At 37.0% G+C, this 23,607-nt stretch overlaps 2 protein-coding genes across 7 annotated transcripts in view; both read right to left on the reverse strand.

Annotated features, from left to right (window-relative positions):
* Positions 1–258: 258 nt before the first annotated feature.
* LOC105438509 lies at positions 259–3,785 on the reverse strand. Its single transcript, XM_011666420.2, has 2 exons — positions 2,813–3,785; positions 259–912 (listed from the first exon to the last, which is right to left on the reverse strand). The coding sequence occupies exon 1, from the start codon at positions 3,700–3,702 to the stop codon at positions 2,851–2,853; it is 852 nt and encodes a 283-aa protein (XP_011664722.2). The 5' UTR covers positions 3,703–3,785; the 3' UTR covers positions 259–912; positions 2,813–2,850.
* Positions 3,786–5,962: 2,177 nt separating this feature from the next.
* Positions 5,963–23,607, reverse strand: part of LOC580555 (delphilin) — a 36,960-nt gene continuing 19,315 nt past the window's right edge. Inside the window, exons 14-28 of one of the 6 annotated variants that reach the window (XM_030984815.1) lie at positions 22,894–22,941; positions 20,449–20,670; positions 17,494–17,843; positions 16,651–16,888; positions 15,158–15,369; positions 14,453–14,537; positions 13,954–13,983; positions 11,998–12,066; positions 11,329–11,456; positions 10,702–10,770; positions 9,781–9,936; positions 9,193–9,279; positions 7,997–8,179; positions 7,044–7,289; positions 5,963–6,374 (exon numbers count right to left, since the gene is read on the reverse strand). In XM_030984815.1, coding sequence (XP_030840675.1) covers positions 6,339–6,374; positions 7,044–7,289; positions 7,997–8,179; positions 9,193–9,279; positions 9,781–9,936; positions 10,702–10,770; positions 11,329–11,456; positions 11,998–12,066; positions 13,954–13,983; positions 14,453–14,537; positions 15,158–15,369; positions 16,651–16,888; positions 17,494–17,843; positions 20,449–20,670; positions 22,894–22,941 — 2,159 coding nt within the window. In that variant the 3' untranslated portion in view covers positions 5,963–6,338. Of the gene's footprint in view, positions 6,375–7,043; positions 7,290–7,996; positions 8,180–9,192; positions 9,280–9,780; positions 9,937–10,701; positions 10,771–11,328; positions 11,457–11,997; positions 12,067–13,953; positions 13,984–14,452; positions 14,538–15,157; positions 15,370–16,650; positions 16,889–17,493; positions 17,844–20,448; positions 20,674–22,893; positions 22,942–23,607 lie in introns of all 6 variants that reach the window. The other 5 variants (XM_030984814.1, XM_030984816.1, XM_030984820.1 and 2 more) reach the window with 5 other exon arrangements.

The following is a 23,607-nucleotide window of genomic DNA, read 5'->3' on the forward strand; positions in this document are numbered from 1 at the left end:
TTTTTCAAAAGTTTTCTCATTGGCCCAACCGGCATGCTTGAGAATCACATCCATTGGGATGTGCATCTTCTTGGCTATTGAAGTAGATGCTGCCCTTGTAGAGTGAGACTTGTACTGGTCCGTATCGATGCCAGAAATTTTCATCACAACTCTGATCCATCTCGAAATTGTTTGCGAGGATGCCCTTTTGTGTGGCTTCCGAAACGAGATGAACAGGTGTCTCTCTGACTTCCTTATTTCTTTTGTCAGTTTTATATATTGTTCAATGCAATGTACGGCACAAAGCCGTTCATCCTCTGGGAATGCTGATATCTTCACCATTATACCAACATTTCCTGGTTTACTCTGCTTAAGCAGGCTATCAACGTGGAATTCCACCGAGTCCGTCTTCAAACACATCTTGTCCAAATTAAGGTTCCAAAGAGTTTGTACTCTTTGTGCTGAAGTAAGCGCAAGTAACATGCTCAATTTTTGAGTCAATTTACACAAAGGAAGCTTATCATTAGCTGGTTGAAGACGAAGGTAATCCAATACAATACTGACGTCCCAAACCTGAGCATAGCGTGGGGTTGGAGTTCTTAGCTGGAAAACACCTTTCATGTACTTGCTTATGATAGGATGTGAACCAATCGTATAGTTGCTATCATCCAAACTCATGACTGATGCCAGGGCACTCCTTGCTGTATTGATAGCACTATAGCTAGCATTATGTCTGTAAAAAAGGTCACTGAAAAACTCTAAAATATCCTTAGCTTTAGCCTGCATCCATGGAAGTTTGTGCTGTTCGCAGAAAATTTTCCACTTGGAGATGTAAATGTTGTATTGTTTCTTTGTTGATTCTCTCCATGATGCACCAATAATGTCTGTAGTTCTCTCTGTTAATCCATGTAGGTCACAGTGTGCACGCCAAGCCTGCAACAAAGGAGATCAAGATTAGTGAGAGGGTGAGGACTGCCAGACACTGGCTGAGTGAGAAGTGAAATGTTCCATGGCAAAAGCATGGGCTCTTCAAGCAACATTTCTTCAAGAATGGGGAACCAGGCTTGTGTAGGCCAGTTTGGTACCACCAATAAGCCTCGTGCATTGTCTACTTTAATCTTCTGTAGGCACCTTGGAATTATGTTGAAAGGTGGGAAGGCATAAAAATTGAGAGTACCCCAGTCTACGGTGAATGCATCCACTGCCCAAGCATTAGGGTCTGGCATCCACGAAATATACTTTGGTAGCTGAGCGTTGAGTCTAGTTGCAAACAAATCTACCTCTGGCAGACCATATCTACCCACTATTGACTTGAACATAGCCCTATCGAGCATCCATTCAATGTTGTCATTAAATTTCCTAGACATGCGGTCTGCTTCGACGTTTAGAGTACCTGGGAGATGAGCAGCCGTTAACCAAATATTTCTATCCTTACACCACTCCCAAATTTGACTGGCAATTTCATTGCAGGAGTGTGATCTAATACCTCCCATATTATTGAGGTACGCAGTTGCTGTCATATTATCAAGCCTAATCAGAACATGTGTATTTCTCATGTTAGAACAGTAAGCTTTCAACCCGAGGCCTGCTGCAAGGGTCTCAAGATAATTTATTTCATTATTGTGAGCCCTAGCTAATTCTTGGCTGTTCCATCTGCCCCCTGTTTGTGATTTTAGATCTGTAGCACCCCAGCCTTTTCCACTGGCATCGGTGCGCAATTCCATCATGAATTTCCCATGATGCATAGGGCACTTAACTGAAGTAACATTAGAAACCCACCAGTTTATTTCATCTTTAGATTTAGGTGAAAGTACCATGGGCCTGTCAAAGTGCCCTTTATTGCACCTTAATGCTGCTATTTTCTTTTTCTCTAGTGCCCTGTAATGCAGTGGCCCATACTGAGAAGCTGGAAATGTTGCTACTATTTTCCCAATTATCTTCGCAACTTCCCTTATGGAGGGGGCTTTCTTCTCTAGCAACCCAATGCATGCCTCTCTTACGTCTTTGCCTTTGTTAACAGGCAGTGTAATTTCCATTCTAATTGTATTAAGTCTGAATCCAAGAAATTCAATTTCTTGAGTCGGTTCAAGCACCGACTTTATTGGATGAATTATGAATCCCAGTCTACTCAGTAACATTGTAGTGGCTGTCACGGATTCTAGTGTTCTAGACTTGGTTTTACCAATAATTATAGTGTCATCCAAATATCCAACAACTTTGTGTTTGGATTGTCTAAGACAGGCAAACACAGGTTTGAGAAGCTTAGTAAATAGCCTGGGGGCAGAGCTAAGCCCATTTGGCAGGGTTTTAAATTGCCATAATTGTCCCTGCCACACAAAGCGAAGGTACTTTCTAGATTCTGTATGAATGGGTACCGTGTAGTATGCATCGCGAAGGTCGACTGAAGCCATGAAGTCTCCCTCAGACAAGAGGGAGACAGCAGTGAAAATGTTGTCCATTTTGAAATGGTAATAAGTAATGTATTTATTAAGTTTGGACAAATCCAGAATTAGTCTAACTCCTCCATTCTTTTTGGTCTTGTGAAAATGTGTGAAATGAATTCACCATTGACGTGTGAGCAACGCTCAATGACGTTTTTATTTTCTAGAGTATTCAACTCCTCATGGATCTTAGCCATCTCCATAGCATTTCGCTTGTAAGTGTGGAGGGGCTTGTCTTGTATGGGGGGGAATTTGTCTGGATCAAATTCCAATTTGTAGCCTTGAATAGCTTGAAGTAAGAATGGATCTGAAGTAATTTTGCACCAATTTTCATAAAATGGCTTCAGTCGACCTCCGACCATATCAGACACGGCTTCATTACAAACACTAACCTCTTGAGTGCTTGAGCCTGAAGGGGAATTTCCCTCGACTACTTCTTGCGATGGTACGATTGTTTGCCCCTGTTGGCTGCTGTTGGGGTGTAGGTGTGTGATGCCTGCTGTTTTGAATTCCCTTTCTTGAAGTTGGAATTCTGGCGCTGCCCTAAAAAAGGGCGCTCTGAGTTCCCATACATACGGGATGACGAATTGCCTTGATCTCGATTGGGGAACCAGCCAGCTCGTTTCATGGTGTGCTTGGCATAGTCTGTAACCTTGCGATAAGGATGATATGAGCGTTGATGCCTGTCTTGAGGCTGGTTTCTCGTGTTCATAACACCTGCCGTGGCTTTTTGCTGTTCTTGCAGTTCTTTAACCTGGCGCCCCAGATCCTCGCCAAACAAGTGTTTGGTAACTGGGTAAGTTGGCCGGCACAGATGATGAAAAAGAGGGTTGAGATCCGGTTTGATCAAATTCTTCCTCATGGAATTTAGGCCGTAATTGGCATTACACAGCAGCGCCAATGCATCATGCTGCTCCTCGGTCATCGTAGCCGGGTTCAGAGATCGTGCGAAAGCACACAAGCCTTTGGTTAATGACTTCTGGATGTACTGAATTTTCAGATCTTTATTTCTAGTTGCTGAACGCAAGTTTTCCCAAATAATTGTGTTCACTCTTGGAGTGTCAAGCAATTCACAGTTTTCGGGGGAAAGATATTTCTCAGCCGCCTCATCCAGAGATTTTTCTTCCAGTTTGTTGCTCATCAAATAAGTCATAGATTGAGCTATGTCGTCATGTAAGGGGGCACCAATCCCCGAGGGCATGGCAAATTTTGCGGCGATCATGGGAATTGTATCTTGTCCCTTGCCGGCAGTAGTAGGCACACTACCAACAGCTCTGCCCATGCTTCCGACATCGTCGGTATCATAAAGAAGTTCGCTACCTGGCGATTCACTTCCATCATAAAAATCATCGGCCAAAAGGCCTTCCCCAGAGGTCAATCTTCCTACCGAGAGGGGCTCCGTGTTTTTATCAACCGGAGAGGAGAATGTCTGTGGGGCCAGAGCCGGCTGTGCCGGGGCAGGGATTCTCTCCATTAACACAGAAAGCATGTCTTCCAGCTTATCAATGCGTGAATCCACAGACTTCGATTTTGAGTCCGAGCGCGGCTTAGCCTTGCTCGTGTTGTCAACCTCGCGGTTCGGCTTAGCCTTACCAACATATTTATTGTCAGAGGATTTGACTTTCGTCTTAGACGATTTAGTATTTTCTTGCTCGCTCGGCTTTGCCTTGCTACTAATTTTGCATTTGGGAGTACCCACAGCGATGCCCGAGCTCGGCTTTGCCTTACTCGTCGGGGGAGAAGCACCGGGTAAGGTAGGCATTATAGTCCCGGCTGCCTGCGGGTTAGTACCCGTCCCCGTGATTGCAGATTCCGATGGTGACTTGCTCGTGCCCGGCAGGCACCGAGCAGAAGATGGGATTTCAAAATTGTTTTTAGAGTCCCAAGATTTGTCCATTTCAGAACAAAACCCGTTTCAAAAGTGTCAGAAACTTTTCTACGAGTGGATTTCGGCAAAAAACTCTGCCGGAAACGAAGGATTGCAAAAATATAAACAGATTTTTGCAGCTCGAAGATTTCGTATATCATACGATGTAAGCGCGACGAACGTATTGATTGTAGCGTTGCGGGCGGGCTCTTATGTATTCTCGTTACCGAGAAATATGAAATAAAATAGTCACACTTACAAATGGAATGTTTACAAAAATGGCTTCCATACAGGTCAGAGTTGAGTTTAATTTTACTGTTTTTTTTAAATACATGTAAATAAATATAAACTCAAAGCAAATGAAATTCAAGATGCACTCTGGTAATGAAATGTTTAGATAGCAGCATTTTAAAAGCAAATTAATCCTCATCTATTATCTCATCTAAATGGACTTAAATTAACAAAGAAACCATCCAAAATTCAAGATGGTGCTTGTAGTCCAACCCGAAAATAACATGAAAAGAACAATCAATCACCTTTCACAACAAATAAAACACAAAAACTTAATTTTCACATGCAAGCAAGTCCAGCATATCTATATGTGTAACTGTACAACCGTAAGTGTAATCATTGTTTATAGATGCATTTGAATGTACATTAAACGCACAACTAAGCATCACCCATCAAATATAAAACACATTTCCACTTCAGAATCCAATATACAATATTGCTCAAGAAACAAGACACACACAGGCAACATTATTTCTCAAAAGCCTTCCAAACACTTAAAGGTATTATGTCCCTTTTGCAGCCAACCTCAAATGCTGTAGAACTTTGCAGGAATTATGAATATGTCATGTATGTCCTATCTGTGAAATTTAAACGTTAGCAGTGTCTCATATTCAAATTATGCAAGGAAACCCGTTTACTTGCTAGACTTCACTGTCAGACACTATTGAGTGACTGACTGGCTTTTTTTCTTCTCTGGTAATAACATACATGAAAAGAGTTGTAAAGGGTATATGAGCATTTGTCTACATCAATAACCCACTTCTTGTGATGGCCAAGATTAAACTGATTGAATCTTTGCGCAGCACAAAACGTATGACCATTCGGTACAATTGTCTGAAAATCAAGACTATTACTTTTGGGCTCTATAGCCCTAAAGTCGATTTGACAACTAATAGTTGTTATTTTCCCACTTGAAGACATTTTCAAGCCCCACCTTTTTTTAGGGAAGTTCTAAATTAATATTATCTTTCAAATGCAGTTGGAATTTAACTTTTTCATTTTTTTGGCCTGCAAATGGGACATAGTACCTTTAAAATGTATGCTTCTCAATAAAAAACTGATTGGCATGTCTTTACAATGCAAATCCATAAATTGTTGTCAATGATAATGTACATAAAGTCTTTATCAACATAGTAGATTCATGTTGTATAACTGTTGTGATGAAGAGCATTCCATGTATCTCTCCTATTAAAGCACACAGATTTATCTTTTAAGAATACACCAGCTATTTCAAATTTCAAGCACACCTCTCCCCCGCCCCCCCCCCCCCCAATCCGGGAATGGAGGGACCGCATTCATGCTCCCAAAATCTCCGGCTCGTAACACAGAAAAAGATCTGCCTGTATTGACTTTACACAGCAGACTTATGGGGGGGGGGGGACATGCATATGCGTACCCTAATTAACACTTAGTGGGGGGGGGGGGGGCGGGACACCTCTACACGATGGTTTTTGTTGATGTGCTTCAGCTTGCATGGGGCCTGTCTGACATGGCACAATTAATGTCTGCACCTGTACACATGAATTCTGACATAGCAACAATGAATGCTGGCTACTAAAATACAATAATTTGTAACACATGAATGCAAAACTTCAACACAAATACCAACTTGGGAAGAACTCTCCCCAATGTGGTATGTATCTGTGAACTGGAATACTGGATTTAAATACATGTAGTTACTCTGCAGCCTGTAATTCCATTGATCATGTTGATGTTGGTACCTGTACATGTAACTTGCTGAAGGCAGATATGTTTCGTTGTCATGACGGCCTCTGCATGTTGTCGGCATGAGCTTTCTGTAAATCAATTAAATCAATAAAATAAATTAAATCAATACAAATACTCATTATAAAATCAAGAACCATTATGAAACTTAATTATACATTACATAATGAATATGCAACTCACTGTCTTCCGATGGTATTGTATCTCGCACATTTTCTTACTAATTCAACATATTGTTAGAAGGGGCATTCTGGATAAGTACATACACTGTATGCAATTTTTCGGGTCCAATTCAGTAGCCACATGTATTCTTTTCCGTAAATTAGAAATGTATGTTTCTGTATGAGTTTTATAAGAGTAAAGAAATTATTTATATATCTGTTTATAAATATAATCAATCAATCAAATCTAGAATGATTCAGAAAGAGACAACGTTTGATGACTTAACTTCAAATCTTGAAATAATCGTGTTATAATGTATTTTTTCCTTCCTCTTATACCTTTGCTCTATCCTGTCGGGTGTGTATGAGTGTATGTGTGTGCGTGGTTATGTGTGTGTGCATTGAATTTATATTTCTATTATAATGTACTTATATGGAGGGTCCTGATTCTCAGGGGCCCTGGCCATTATTACTTTTTATGTTGTTGTTATTTAATATTCTTCTTCTACATGTATTGTATTGATGTTTGTATATTTTGTTGTCTTTTAATGGTCAATAAATGAAATGAAATGAACTTACAGCAAACTTAGTGATGAAGAGGGAGAAAATGCTGAAGAAGGTTGCGCTCTCCATGCTGCGGGGGTCCTCTCCAAAGAACTGTGCCGTCTTGTAGAAGTCATCACAGCAAAGAGCGTATTGCTCATGGATCCTGGAGAGGTGCTCCGAAGCCTCCTTGAGGAAGACGGCCATGACCTCGGAGAAACGATCGTCCTCATCAATGATGATCTCCTCCTGGTTGAACCGCTCCACCTCACGATCCATGTCCTGAATGACCAAATGGAGACGAGTGTGAAAATGTGTCAGAATATACAGGGGGGGGGGGGGTGAGGGGTGTTGCAGAAAGCCTAAGATCCACTTTAAGTTGTACTTCACTATGACAGGCCATTCATGCCACTGGTTGCTTTTACCATTATGATCTTTAGATATTTTTTCCTTCAATGAATTATCAACAAATATAAATTCTGTAGATTTGTGACCATAATTTGTACGTCCCTTGAGAGACCAAGCAGTGGCCTGAATTGCCTGCCATAGTTAAGTCTTTGTGAAACACTCCCATGATCTATCAACCAGTTTCATCTGTCGTAATGACACATGTACATCTCCAAACCAGTATAAGAAGACTATGTATGCAAAACGGCTCAGAGATGTTTTGAAATCTATCTGCATATGCCACTGTTCACCTTATAAGAGAATTGGAACCTGTAAGGATCACCATTATTACAGAAAGCCATTGTCCTTGCCAATTTTCTACTGCCCTGTGAAATCATATTGCTACATAGCATTAATGTCACTGGGTAAGATATTAGCCCATCTTACCATCATCGTCATAACCATCATCATCACCCTCACCCTCATCACTATCATCATCATCATTACCACTACCCCCATCATCATCATCATCATCATCATCACTATCACCATCACCATCACCACCACCATTACAATCAGCAGCATATTTTAATTCATCTTACATTGAGTTGGTCCGTAAGCTGAGTAAGCTCATCCTTGACTGCCTTGAGAGACATCTTAACGGCCTTCGGCACCGATGGAATCTCATCTCGGAAGTTGATCACTTCAGGAACGTTGGAGTGGACGGCCTTGGCCACTACATGGAGGAAAGTGGCTTTGTTGTCTGACGTTTTTGTTGTGTCCAACTAAATTGCAAAAAGAACAAGAGGATAAATGAATTCTTTGGTTATACATGTTGGGAAACAATTGAAGAACACCCCACCACACAATTAATATCAACCTTAACAATAGCCCTAAGCCAAACGTAACCCTAACCCTGACCCTTATCCCTATTTTAACTTGGCTAACAGACCAGCTTTTTACTGGGGGGGGGGGGGGCGCGGTCAATTTGACCCCCCTAAGATCTTGGTCATTTCACAGTCGATCGCCGTGAAAATTGGCATGCATGTCAAGTGAAGTGTACAGAATACGAAAGTAATTTCAATTTTTGGGGAAATTCACTCATTTGCATATTTATGGTAATTCATGCAAATAAGGTCATAAAATTCACATCTTTACCCATAAACCATATATTATTCATATCTAAGCATTCTTTTTCACTACATATATACGTTAGACCATTTGAAATAATAATACGACAACAAAAAATGGAAAAGCCAGGTTATTCCTTATGTTATCTCTTGTTTTGATAATTTCTTATGTATTTCATTGTTTTTTAAAACTTTTTTAACTGTTTTGTTTCATTTGTAACTACTTTTCAACTACTTTGACCCCAAAACAAACACCTAAACTTTAAACAAGACCAAATAACCAATGTTTTATCTCTTTTTAGGAAAAATGATATTTCCATATGTTTTGTACACAAATCACAAAAATGAGCGGTTTTCGGGCTGACATGCAAAGACAAAAGGTCATGTGACTTTGTAACTATACGTCTGATTTTCAAAAAAAATGGTTTAAAAGATGTGCAAGACTCGAAAACAACAAGTCACAAAAGGAAAACTTTATATCTCCCGCGGTTCCGGAGTAGTCACCTAAATACTACGGGGGGAAGGGGGGGGGGGTCAAATTGACCCCAGTTAACATAGGGTTAACCAAAATTATTGAAACCTTCCCCCTAAGTAAGTGTCAAACAACCCTCTGGAGAATGCATGGTACATTTGAAAGAGAGAGAACAATCTTGACGATCACTCCTTACCTCATTTAGGAAGCTGATCTTGAATCCTGTTGCCCCGGCAACCCTCTGATTGCCCTGGTTCATGTAGTTGCCCATGGCAAGAACAAGCTGAAAAGAACAATAACACAAATTTTATTATCTTGCTACTAACTGGTGTCACTTATAAACAATGTTATGAATGGCACAGTACTGTATTTTCGTATACATCTTTTCAAATTACATGTATAATTTGCAAATGCTAAAATAATTTTTTCAAATATAATATGAATAACTAAAAAACACACTCAGCATGTAAACCTGGTATAAACATTGGTAAAAGAACTATGATATTGATCAAAATACATATACTGCTAAATGTTTTTGTTGTTGTATTCTTCAATATAAATACATATGTATGTATATGTGGGTCCTCATTTTCAAAATCATTTGAAAGAAGCGATTTATCCATTTCAGTGCATACTGAGCATACTTACTGTACATGATGTCATTGAGAAGAATGGTTCAATGTACTGTAACTAAAACATGAAAAACATGTGATCTATGGACAATATGTAACAGAGGGTTCATGCCCTCATTAACCATAATTGTTCATCATTACATACAACTTACTTCAAGAGCTTTGGCTAGTTTCTGGCTTTGCCTGAGCTCCGAGGAGGCTTGCTGTATCATGTTTAGATAACCCACCAACTCATCCACCTTCTCATGAAATCCAGCTTTCAACATCAGCGCTCTGAGACGAAGCTTGAAGCCTGGCACTCGACTTATCTGCAGAGAAAATGAGAGAAAATAGAAAGAATGATAACTGTGGAGCCCTTAATCAATATGTAATTCGTTTTATCACCTTCGCTGGATGTCTTCCGAAAATGTCTCAAAACTCTCCTCTTTGACCATGATCAACAACTTCTTTGATAATTTGTATGTAAAGCGCTGTGAAACAAAAGTCAGTTTGTAAGAGCGCTATAGAAATTACTTTATTGTATTGTAATGTACTATGTAGATGTATTTTTATTTTAAGCAAAACAATCTAAAGATAAATTTTAAAGTATCAAATTTATCAAATACAGAGTGAAGTTTTATGCAAAGTAACTTATTCTAAAAAATACAGTCATTTACTTCTTAAAATGAAATGTATAGACAACTGCGATGGTCAAAGAGACAGAAACATCTCATGTGTAATTTCTTTATACAGTGAAACCTGTCTACAAGAGAAATAAGAAAAGTGGTCTTTATAGGCAGGTGGTCTTTATGTACAGGTTCCTTTATATTAGTACATGTTTCAGTGAGAAACCATTTTCAGGGGAAACAAAAAATGTGGTCTTTGTAGACAGCTAGGTGCATTCTATACAGGTGGTCACTAAAGCAGGTTTGACTGTGTATTGTAATAAATCATAATCTTAATGAATTAGATTGTCAGACATTAGGACATTTTTTAAATGTGAACAGACACCACTTCATACATAGACATGTAACAATATTTCATCAGACTAGAGACTGGATAACATGTAACTTTAGAACTGGAATTGGTCTTACCTCAAAAGCAAATTTGTCCGGTTCACTGAGCTGCGATGTCTGGCCAGCATAACGTGCTAAGCTGTCAACCTGAAAATGAAAATGCAAATGCAATTTAGATAGATTTTTGAAATTTTTGTGAACAAGGATGTTGGAAGCTACCAAAGGGATTGAAATCAAGGAAAGTAGCCTTTCTTGACAAGTTCTTTATTAAAGGTATCGTTTAACAATGTTAAATCTGAGATAGATGGCCCTACGTGTCATCAGTGTCTGTGAGATGGTGTAATATTGAAGCCCTAAAAAAAAAAATTGCGCTTCAAAATGATCAGGAAGTGCCTCAAAAAAAGTAAAAATCTTTGAGTGACAGGTTTTACCATACTTAATTTCCCTGATAGACTGTAGTGTTATGAAAACTGTTAGGAAAACGCATAATTTGTTTTCAATTTCCAATCATAAATATCTTGATAATCAGACAAGCGATCGGCTTGTAAAAATCATGGGGTTCCTGACTGACCTAAAGGTTTATAATTATCATTGCGGCATGAGCTAAATCCAGGATTTTGTTTCAGAGACAAAGTTACCCAATCGCTTGGTGACCTTAAGGCAATATTAGACTATTTTTACAACAGAATTTAGATAAACACTTACCTCATCAGTGTCAGGGGCATACTGAGCAAGCTGTTGGATGTGAGCTACAGAGAGTCGTCTACATTCCATGGTAAGAATATCTTTCTTTAGCTCCTCCACAGGTGTCCGTAGGTGACCAAGCAAGATGGCTATACAAAAGAAAGAGAAAACAGATAGTAATAATACATGTACATGTACATAATCCATGTACCCTACTCATATATGTTACATAGACTCAAAGTCAGAGGTGGATTCAAGATATTGGTCGAAAAAAGGGGCATACTTTTCTTTTCTTTAAAAGTCTGTATAAACCAGCAAAAAAAGTTTTTTTATTTTTCATTTTTGAGATAAAGCTACACACATTTTTAGCAACTAAACTAATGCACGACAAACCTCACTGATGAGCAACAGCAACAACACCAAAAAACTACCGGTATACACAATTTATTTCATGAAGACCCTTAAGTGTATTTCATAATACTGTACATGAATAGCTAAGTTTGTCTGAATTTGTAACATATAAAATCTGTGTGGCTTAGTTTGTCTGAATTTGTAAAAACATGTAAAATCTAAATTTAATAAGCATCTTGCGTTCTCATAAGAAAAAAAAGATTACAACTAACTTTTTTTATATTTTTTTCGGGGGGGGGGGGGGGCTCAATTAGAACTATACATAGGCTTTAATTTTACCTGTGTTGTGTGCTTTCTTGTGGTTGATTACAAATATCTGGTTCTTCCTGTCTCTTGGGGTGGACAAGCCTGTATGGAAATAAAAAAACAAAAACAAAGTTAGATCATTAGCCCAAGAGAGTGACAAGACTTTTCTCTTCTTATATGTAAGGCAACATCATAAGCTCAACGCCAACAACAACAATAAAAAATATTTGTTGTTGCCTAATTAAATTACTCACAAAGAAATTAAAGATGACAGTGCATTACAATGATAGCAGGAGCATTTTCCCCCTAATTTTCGGCTTTTAGTTTTTTGACAACAGTTTTTGGACAGGTGGAAATTGGTTTTTATTTTAGTGATCTAGCTAAATCTTGGTGACCTTATTTCTACTTGTATATCAAATAATTAAACATGCATGAGTAAGTTTATCACATTAAAGAGTAAATTCATGAAAATTGTGAGAGGCAAGTATTAAGTTGTAGATTATAAACAAAAATATAGAGCCACTCGGTATGTTCGTGGAAGTAAGATTTTGATCCTCTTTCCCATGTATTATATTTAAAGTAAAGTCACTTTCATAAGATTTTCCAAAGGTCCTAATATCAAATAAAGGATATTCTAATGACAAAACATGCAGTGATATAAATACATATTTTATATTTAAGCTGAAAGTTGTCCTTTTTTTTGGTTATGAGAGCATAATAGTTACATGTTAATCTGAGACTTGGCGCCTAATTGTAGCTAAATGCAAACATAAAGCCACAGCTCTATTTTTTGGAGAAACATATTGTACATTGATCTTGTTGCACTTTTGAAGCTAAAGAAATAATTACACAAATGTGATACCCCCCCCCCCAAAAAAAAAAAAGATCCATAAAAAATACATGTAAGCATTGTTAATCTGATTTTACTTCCAAATGTCAACAATCCCTTACAGTTAATTCACTGCCGCACCTGCCTGTGTTTTGCATAGATGTACATGTATGGCATCCAGCGTACAACAGGTAAATAATTTATTAGATTGATGAGAAGATTGAAAGTGAATTAATCCACCGACTGCCATTGTAATAAATACATAACTTACATGTGATATGAAATTATGAAGAAATGGAAATGTAAAAGATGAAAATTTAATGATTTGTGATTGATAATATGGACCTTTTTCAAACCTATGCAGCAGCTTCTTTGGGAGGACATCATAATTTGATTGCCTAATTTTCAGTTCCCTGGACTTTGTTATCATTATGTGAACTCATTTAAAGACACATTTAGCAAACTACATGAGAATGAGCTGACTAATTTTCAGCTGAAATAACCCAAATTGCACATAAACACATATACATGTACCTTACCTATACTGTGCATGTATATCACACATATAAAAGACATCAATTAAAAAAATGCCTAGACCCCTAATCAAACACAAAACCAGCTCTACATACTGTTAAAAGTGTTGGGGGTATACTGTGATAAAACATGAAGTATGAATGGGTCTTTTGAATTGATTTTTCTTTTTTTACTAAACTACTTAATTTGGCTTATATGAAACAACTTTATAACTGTCATATCTCCTTTACCTAACCCCCTGCCCCACCCCAAATAAAAAGTGATAGTCAAAATCTTAGTATTCATTTTAACCTCCATCATGTTACTGCCTTCTGTAGCAAAATTTAATAAAAATAAATCCACTCCTATACAAAAAAAACACAACTTCATACAAAAATATTTGTGATGAATTTAAGACTGCAAAAAACATTTCAGGAAACAATTTAGAAACGACAAGTACAAAGTGAGGTGAAATGCATTGATGAATGAAATTCTACATATTCCTGCAGTGGCCACATGAAATCAGCATCATAAACACAGTGACGGGACAAAACAGCGATTCTGCTAGAACAAAAATGAAATATGCCAACATCTGTGAAGTGCAATTTCTCTAACAACAACAAGTATATCACATCATATATTCTGACCTAGCTTACCTCCTTTTCCAGGTTTTCCATCTGTGAAAGAACCGAGTTATGATTAAAAAAATAAATAAACATAATACACTTCTCTTTAAGTAAAACATCGCAAATGCAATAGATAGTAATTTTAGTAAATTGATACAGCTGTACATGTACACAAACATGTATCAAGAAATCATAAAATTAGAACCCTTAATGACTTCAGTTCATTTTTTGAGAAAAATGCACAAAGTCTCAGTCACTTGTAGCACCTAAAGGATTTGAATGTTATCAAGGAATTCTGCATTGTGAATCAGAACTCACTACAGATCAAACAGTACTACCTGTTAAATACCAGAACGAAGTTCACTCTTTGTTACAATACAGGAACTAATGCTATTCTGGATGAACAAGACTTCATTCATATTTTCATAAACATTCTTTGATTCCTAACACGACTTTAAATCTGTGAAGGAAAATAAATGTTATGGTTCCATAAAGAATGAAAATATGAACGAACTCTGACCTTTGCCCTTGCTGACTGTGCTGAACTTCTCCTCGAGCTCGAGGTGCTTGATGACATCATCAAAGTAGCCAACCTCATCACCAAGCTGTGTAAGTACAACAGATATACATGTACATGAAGAGTCAATCAGAGACATACAAGATGAGAGAAAGATGATCAAAATGGAGAGGGAGGGACAAAGCATAAGAGACAGAGAATTTAGCTAATCATTTAAACTGTTGTTATGCAGTGCTGCAGCATGAATGCCCTTTGGCTAGACATTAATCTACATTTGCAACTCTCCATCCAGTGGTAAGGAATTCCTTCAAGGGTGCGAGCACCAAAATTGGTAGTGTAGCAGAACCAGGGTATTATTGGAGCACCTTGCATGGTGGATATGTGCACTTTATTAAAGATATGTAATATCATTATTATTATCAGTAAACAGTGCCTTTTCATTTGTAAGTAACCAATAAAAGTACATGATGCTAGTCCAACCTGCTTTAGTGACCACCTGTCTACAAAGACCACATTTTTTGTTTCCGTTGAAAATGGTTTCTCATTGAAACATGTACTAAAGTAACCTGTCTACAAAGACCACCTGTCTACAAAGGCCACTTTTTGTATTTCTCCTGGGTGGTCGCTATAGACAGGTTTGACTGTACCACTTAAAAATGTCGAACATTATCCATAGTTCTTTAGATGAAATATAAAACCTTGACTCACCCCACTCCAGACGGTGTTCTCTGTATCCTGCAGCTTCTCCCAATTGAGCCTCTTGACGGACATCTTGGCTTCACTCGACCAGTTGTTATTCATCTCCCCCGGTATGGGAGGGGGAGGAGGAGGGACGGGGGGAGGGGGTGGTGGGGGTGGGGGCGGAGGTACCATGGAGATGGGGTATTGGCCTTCCATGCTTCCATGTGAGGATGAGCCAACTGCACGAGGAAAAAAGAGAAGGAAGTTAACAAAGCATAACAACTTTTTTTTAATGAGACATCAGTTGCAAAAAAACATTCGTTTCAGGCTATGATAACTTGAGGGTTCAATGGTTTGAAAATGTATCACTAAATCAGCAGGGATAGTTTGATTCTCATTTGACGTAAATGTACACAGCCAATGGATTAACTCAAGACTTCTCTTTGGCTTTGTATTGGACAGGTTAAACAGATAAAGTTTCGTAAGTTGAAAAAGAATTTTGATTTTTTTTTTTTTTAATCTGAACATTTTTTGTACGCATAAATCGACATACTACATTATGTTTAATATTGTCACTTTAGACATACATGTATGAATCTTTAAATTATCCAATCATAGAGCTACTTATAACAACTTATGAGGATATTTCAGATTTGCAATATTCAAACTCCATGAAAAAAAAATCAATGCATTCAGATAATCAGATACGGTACTGGGATTTAAACAAATATATTCCTACTAAAAATCTGACATGAAAGCTAGATTTTCTTTGTGATATCACAGTCCATGAGTTACATGTTCGTTTAATAGCCACTTATGAAATCATTTTGATGTTTAGTCATGCAGAGTATAGTAAGCTTCAGGCTGATTATGGCAAACATGTTAGTAAAACAAGTACACGATGCAGGTCTCTTTGGGTACACGTACTGTTGATTTAACTATTGTTAGTCAAATAAAGCCTTAGTATATGACACATATGAATCACTGGAAATTGATTCACGGAGACAAAGGTTTGTAAATATTGGGATTGAAAAAAATACATGTACATGTAAATAATAAAATTGTGTATGCAGAATACATATATCATATTCAATGAAATTCAGTTCCTTCTTTTCTTTTCTATAAATCAATATTCCATTACCTCTCTATCTGTACCCCTCTATCCACAAACCCTTCTCATCGCTATTGATTATAGTAAAAACATATTTATTTGGCTACCCCTTTTACTTTTCTCTTTTAAATTAGTTTTCCATCCTACATCATCTCTCCATCTGATCTTAGTTTCTGTAGGACCGTAATAATTGGTGTCATCTCATACCATTATTCCCGGAAGACTTATCTTTCTTTCCTTCCATCCATCCGTCATACCACAATTCTGTTTCAGTGGTAGCATCCTCCTCACTGAACATTGTAGACTGACTGAATCTAATTTAAAGAGCCTACTTCAATTTTACACTTATATGTTCCACTATCTTAAAATTCTTCTTTCTATCCATCAATCTATCCCTCTATCCACAAACCTTCTTCTTCATCATCGCCATTGATCATGGTAGACTCCAGCGATCCATTGTGTTCTTCTTCCTGGGGGTGGGGCATGACAGGGGGCGGGACAGGGCGTGGCTGACTCTCATGGGTGCTTCTTATCAGCTCATCCATACGCTCCTGGATGCTCTTCTCCGAGAGGGGCGGGCTAGAGGCGTGGCTTACGGAACTGCGGTTTGAGTGGTTGTGTTCACCAGGACTGGAATTCGGTATTGTCTGAAACACAAAGAAAGGTAGATCCCATGTCAAATTGTACATGAACGTGAAGATTGATCAAAATGCAACAAAAATGCATTTCCCTGTATGGATGAATACTAAGCCCCCCCCCCCCCCCCCCCCCCAATGCAGCAGATCTCAAATAAATAAATAGATAAAAATAATAAAGATAGGAATATAATACTTCATGAATACTCAGGAAGTGATTATGATTGCACTTGAAACATTCAACATGAATATTTGGCTTGCCCACTGTAAAATAAAGGCTCAAAGTTTACAAAGAACAGAAATATGATACAAAACATGGAAACATGTTTTTGGAAATTTTGAAAATAGGTGGATAGTGATTTGTTACAATTTTGATAATTTGGATGCCCCTGTGGATGCACTATAAGCACTAGAACATTTAGCTCCTAAAACACTTCTGCTTTTGAGAAAAAATGAAATACCGGTATAAATATTGGCCTCCTACCAGGTACCCATTCGACACCTGCGTGGAGAGTGGCAAATGTAGATCAATGTCTTGCCAAAGGACATCCCCCCCCCCCCTAGCAGATCCCCTTTTGCCCCTTCCCTCCCCACCTTACAAAAGGTTCTTAATTTACCTGCACATCTGGAAAGGACCAGTTATTGTCTTGGTGATGATGCTGCCGATTTCTTGAGTGGGAGCGCTGCCTGCCATCCTGGTAAGCATCCAAGCTCCCTATCTCGTCTGACTCCCTCCGGTTGGTCAGCGGAGTGGAGTAGGCGAAGCCGCCACCGGACGTGGACATGGGCGGGGAAAACTTCCCGTTGTTTCGTGAGTTATTGTTGTTGTTGACACTCTCGTTGTGTGGAGTGCGGTGGCCATTTTGTTGGGTTGACCTGGAGGACCTTGGCACGGATCTTGACCGGGATTGGCTGCTGCGAATGGACGCGGCCGCGCCTTCTTCGTCTGACACGAGGTCAGCAACAACTAGGAGGATGATAAAGAGTCATGTGCAGGTTACAAAAAAAGAGGTAGTAATAATCAAATAGCAATGAGATAGCTACATGTACAGTATGTGCACTAATGTCCTTTGGCAAGACATTGATCTACATGTACATTTGCCACACTCCACCCAGGTGAAGTAAATGGGTACCTGGTAGGAATTTATTCCTTGAAATGCTAAAGCGCCGTATAGCAGCCATGCTAAACCTAGGGTAATAATCAGAAGCGCCAAATCTGACTGACAAGAGCGCTATACAAGAACCCATTATTATCGTTATTATTATTTACAACTATTACACTGCAATTCTAGATTGAATTACAAAAACAAAATTCCTCATGTAGTAAGAATATGCAATATATCAAAATATTAAGTAGCTCTTACAGATACAAAGGCATGATTGGTCCAGAGCTCATCATGTGATATCCATTGTGGGGATCTTAATTAGCATATTTCAGGCCATGTAATTTTCGATGGTTGAATTGACTAACCAGTCAAATGAATATATATTTTTTCGTCTTCCCATATCCAAGTAACCCTACGCGCACAAGCGTGTACCCATTGTTTGCAATGTGTTAGCCTTATACATTTAACGCGCTATCATTGCTGCTCAAGAAAAAAAAAGGCATGAGATCACGATTTCCCTGAACTTTATAACAAGTTCTAATCAAGGCTATCTGATATAAATAACTGGATGGGGTGTAATATACTTTTAATGGACCGCAAGGGAGTTATATTTTTCCTTGTGATCATTATTACAGGAGGAAATATAACCCCCTTCATCGGTCCAAAATTGTTACATTACACACCCTACTAGTCAATATCTGTAATATAAGCCAGTGCAAATTACAATAAAGCCATGAATACACAGATATATTCAAAGTGCTACACAAGAAGTGCCATTCTTATACAATACTGCATATATCACATGTCACACTGGATATGAAAAATGATGAACAAGTGCTAAACTTTCCCAATAAAGGCAAAGAAAAAAATAGGTGAATTCATATTCACTACTGTCACTGCATAAATAAATGAGTGATATTTGAAACTTATATATGATGAATGCAAACTTCATGATACACACTTTTTGAAAATGAATTATAATTATACATGTAATTTGAAATGCAACATAAGAATATATCTTGGAATGTGGTAGGGGAAATGCAATGCGGCATGCAATTAGTGTAATACATACTGTGTAACTCAGTTGACAAGCAAAATGAAAGAAACAACCAAGTCAATTGTATAAGTCAATGCAATTATATATAACTGACATATACTTCAGTTTTAAAACAATATATTCCACTTTGGTAAAACAGGATAATGATGAACTAACTTTTCAATTCTAAAACATCTCAATATTCAATAAGTTTATTAAAAAGTATTCAATCAGACAAAATAATCATTGCTATATTAATAATTTCACAAAAATTCTCCAAATGAAGCAAATTCGGCACATCAAAATGCTTCAATCTACATTTTAAAATCTGATTATGTACATATATCCGTGCCCTTGCCTTCAAGGTTAATATAATGTGCATATAAGAAAATAAAGACTGTACCATTACACTTCAAAAACTTTTCTGATAAAATGAAACCTTCTTTCTTTATATAACCCATTTCCTTCCCCTAGAAAAACTTGATGCATAAGATAAAGAGATCACTAAAAGGTTCCTCTTAGTTAAATATAAGTGGATCAACCCTACACCCATACTAAAAACTCCTTGTACAAGTATAAGAAACTTAAAATCATTAATCTGCCAATGGATTCCTGACAATTGAAACCATTGTCTTTAAAAAAATCTTATGCATAAGATCCATCTATGTAATCTAACTTACCAGCTAACATTTCTTTTACTTAAACTTGTACCAGTACTTAAAAACCCCTTGTACAAAAAACAAGTACCACAAACCTGCCAATGGGATCCCTCTATAATAAACCATGTTTGCATTTTAAGAGAACTAACATCCCTTTATACATGTACATGTATGTACTGTATCATTTGGTTTCCCTTACTAACCTTATACCAGTACTAAAAACCCTACGTATAAGAAAACAAATACAACTAACCTACCAATGGGTTCCTCATGAATAAACCCATTTCCTTCTATACTTAAAACCTATTACATACATTTATGATAACTAAAATCACTTATATGTACTGTATCAGGTAACGGTTACCCTTACTTTCAAACCTTATACCATTACTAAAAACCCTTTATATAAGAAAGTAAATACAACAAGCCTACTAATGGGTTCCTCATTAATAAATCCATTTCCCTCTATATATTTAAACCTATTGCACAAGATAACTGAAATCACTTAAATGTACTGTATCAGGTAACGGTTCCCCTTACTTACTCCTATTTACTATACTTATACTCAAAACCCTTCATATAAGAAAACAAATACAACTAACCTGCCAATGGGTTCCTCACGAATGAACCCATTTCCCTCTTTACTTAAAACCTATTGCGTAAGATAACTAAAATCACTTATATATACTGTATCGGGTAACGGTTCCCATCACTCTTATTTACTAAACTTATACTCAAAACCATTTGTATAAGAAAACGAACACAACTAACCTGCCAATGGGTTCCTCACGAATGAACCCATTTCCCTGTGCTCAAAGCCCCCCGCATTAGATAAAAAAGTCTCCTGAGAGAGCTGGGATCGTCTACGGCCGGAGGGGAGAGAGTGAAAGGTGTTGAACTGTTCCCCTAGAGGGCGCTGTTGGTGAGAAGAGGATCTGTTGCGAGGATAAAACAAGCGCTCATCCGGCACCAGATCGTCGTCATCATCAAAATCTTCTGGGTGAGGTTAGAGATTGAGGGAGGGGAAATGCAGGGTGTAAGTAGGCAAAATGTCATGCAATTTGTTAGCGGGGGAGGGGGGGGGGGATATTTCAAGCAGACTATCTGTTAATATAGTCCAAGAAAGAAATCTAGAATTAAATTAGACAAGTGCTCATGTATTTGAATTAACATTGAAGTGTCACATGTATCTATCGTATTTCAGTTAGAGTCTAAAAACGATTACACACATGAAGTGTTCTTTACTATTAATCAGTGTAAAACAACAAATTTAAAACAAGTTTCAACTCAAAGAGGGACACATGACCTACACTTTAGAATGGTTACTACATTTAAGTATTTTAAAATAAAATTGCACAGACAGATTTCATTTATACTGTACATGTTATAATCAATCAAAAGTTAAGTGCATATAGGCCAATTGGAAAAGATATAAGAAATACATGCGAATGTACTTACAAAATTATATCAAACAACTTTATACACTTTGGAGTCTGCATGTACATGTATAGACTACAATGTACTTTGATAACCTGCTACATGACAAGGTTTGTATTAAATCAAGTCAAATGGGCACAAGGTCTTGTACATGAGGAATAATCACTGATGTATACACCTTACAGTTATGTAGCATTTGAATATAGAAAGGTGGGATATGAGATTACAGTAAGCAAGAAGTGTCAAGAAGAATACCATGCCATAGAGCATACACTATGCACAACATGTACATGTATAAAGATAGAGTCAGTGATAAATGAAAGTATAAAGTAGATGATTCCCAAGCTAATTAAATAACTTAGTATTCCATCTCATAAATGTACAGTTAAGTGTCACAAATAACATTACATCTTCCTATCGCAATTCTATTGAAGAAATGCTTTCTCTTGAAATTGTTCTTATCTATTGGAAATGACACATGTGAGCTTATACTGTATTTAATAATTGTATATTGTTTTCAAACACTGTGGTCCAAATACATGTACTGTACATGAAGAGAATAAAAATAAAACATTTAAGAATCAAGTAGGACTTACATGTATCATCATTACCCTTCAAAGTGCATCAATGAATGAACCCACAAGTAAATTGTAATCATAGTATACAAATTTGTTTGTTTAATATCTCTTCAGAAGTAAATATTGACAGATTATGAGACAATATTCTGATCATTTAATCTGCATCGACAGAACCCAAACAAAAGTGGTAAACAGTTCATTTTAAGACATGTACATGTTTGAAGGGAAATGGGGGGGGGGGGGAGAAAGAAATTCAAAGAAAAATGAACAACACAAAATCTAAGCATGCTCTCTGACTGGAAATGAAATCATAGAGCATTTCCAAGAACATGCCATAAAAAAATTTCATGCATAAAAAAGATGCAGTCTAGAAGAAATTAGCAGAAATATCCATGTATCATTGTCAACATACTACTATTTATCCTTTCAATGTTTAACATTCACATTTGATTGTTAAATTGATGTACTTTTTTTTTTTTATAATAAACTTCAAACTTCATATAAGTTGCACTGTGCATGAAATATAAACCAAACTTGAATGCTTCTAGTTGTGACAAGGGTTGGAGGATGACTTTATTAATGTAGTTCAGACTGAAATTTCTTTTGTTTCCTATTCATGTACATGTACATCATTATATTCATACTTTTAGATATATATATATATATATATAAATATATGCCCTATCCTTGGCCTTGAAAAGAAGTCTCGACTAAAATGTCACTCTTAAATGCAGATCTGAATGCAAGTGTTAATGTAAGTCTGAATGCAGAAGTGAATACAGGTTTTATTGCATGTCTTCAATGAAGATGTGAATGCAAGTTTGAATGCATGTTTTAAATGCATGTTTGAAAGGAGATGTAAACCAAGGTTTGAATACAATTCTGAATGCAAATGTGAATACAGATATGAATGCAGATTTGAATGCAGGTTCAAATACATGTCTGAATGCAGGTGACATACAGGTTCGAATGCAAGTCTGAATATTTACAGCCTAAATGTACAATAGTGTCAGTTGATAAATACACCAAACCTTTTAGAAAAGAGACCAATGTGAAACAGACAGCCAAAAAGGGAATGTCAACATGAACATAATCAAGGGTATGATGGGTATGGTGTAGGGATAGATACAAGTGATTCAGGAATATAAAATGTTGATGATTTCATGATTTAGGAAAAGATATTGATGATTTATGAGGTTACCTATATCACTCTCAGGTAGATAAATGGCATGGCGAGTTCGCTCTGACACTAAACGAATTGTTGAAATAAGAAAAGATTAACATTTATTGGCTACTGAATTAAGTCCCTGTGGATATTACATCTTTGATTTATCATACTTACTTTCCTCTTAAATCCTCTTGAACATTATACTACATTGTCTTTTAATGTAGTTATATATTTTTGAAGGATTAGTTTTTCATTACTTTGTGAAACTATGATAACATTATGAATATTGCGATAATTGTGTCTTTAATAGAGTATACTCTGTAATACTGAATGTTGATGACATAAAAAGTTGATCCTGTAGATATTTTGTGTAAAGCAATTGCCATATGCCAACATAGTGACTATACGGTAGGAGTACTTCCTAGGGAGTGGAGATGGTGCACACATTGTACATGAATGAATCTTATGAGTGATGAAATACTAATATCTGTAAAGCTCTTAAAGGTGATACTTTGTTTTATGCGCTACATAAATCCAGTTTTATTATTGATGTTATAAGGGTCCCTTGAGATTGTAAATGTAGAGAAGGAAGTTTGACTCAAACATTGATACAGTACATGCAGAGAATGATCATTATATGCTTATAATTATAATACAGACATATATATATATATATATATATATATATATATATATCTACTTCTAAAGAAATCCTACTCTTATATCACTGTATATGACCAAATACAT

Source organism: Strongylocentrotus purpuratus, unplaced genomic scaffold, assembly GCF_000002235.5.
Source record: "Strongylocentrotus purpuratus isolate Spur 01 unplaced genomic scaffold, Spur_5.0 spur5_scaffold_14, whole genome shotgun sequence".
Taxonomy (NCBI): domain Eukaryota; kingdom Metazoa; phylum Echinodermata; class Echinoidea; order Camarodonta; family Strongylocentrotidae; genus Strongylocentrotus; species Strongylocentrotus purpuratus.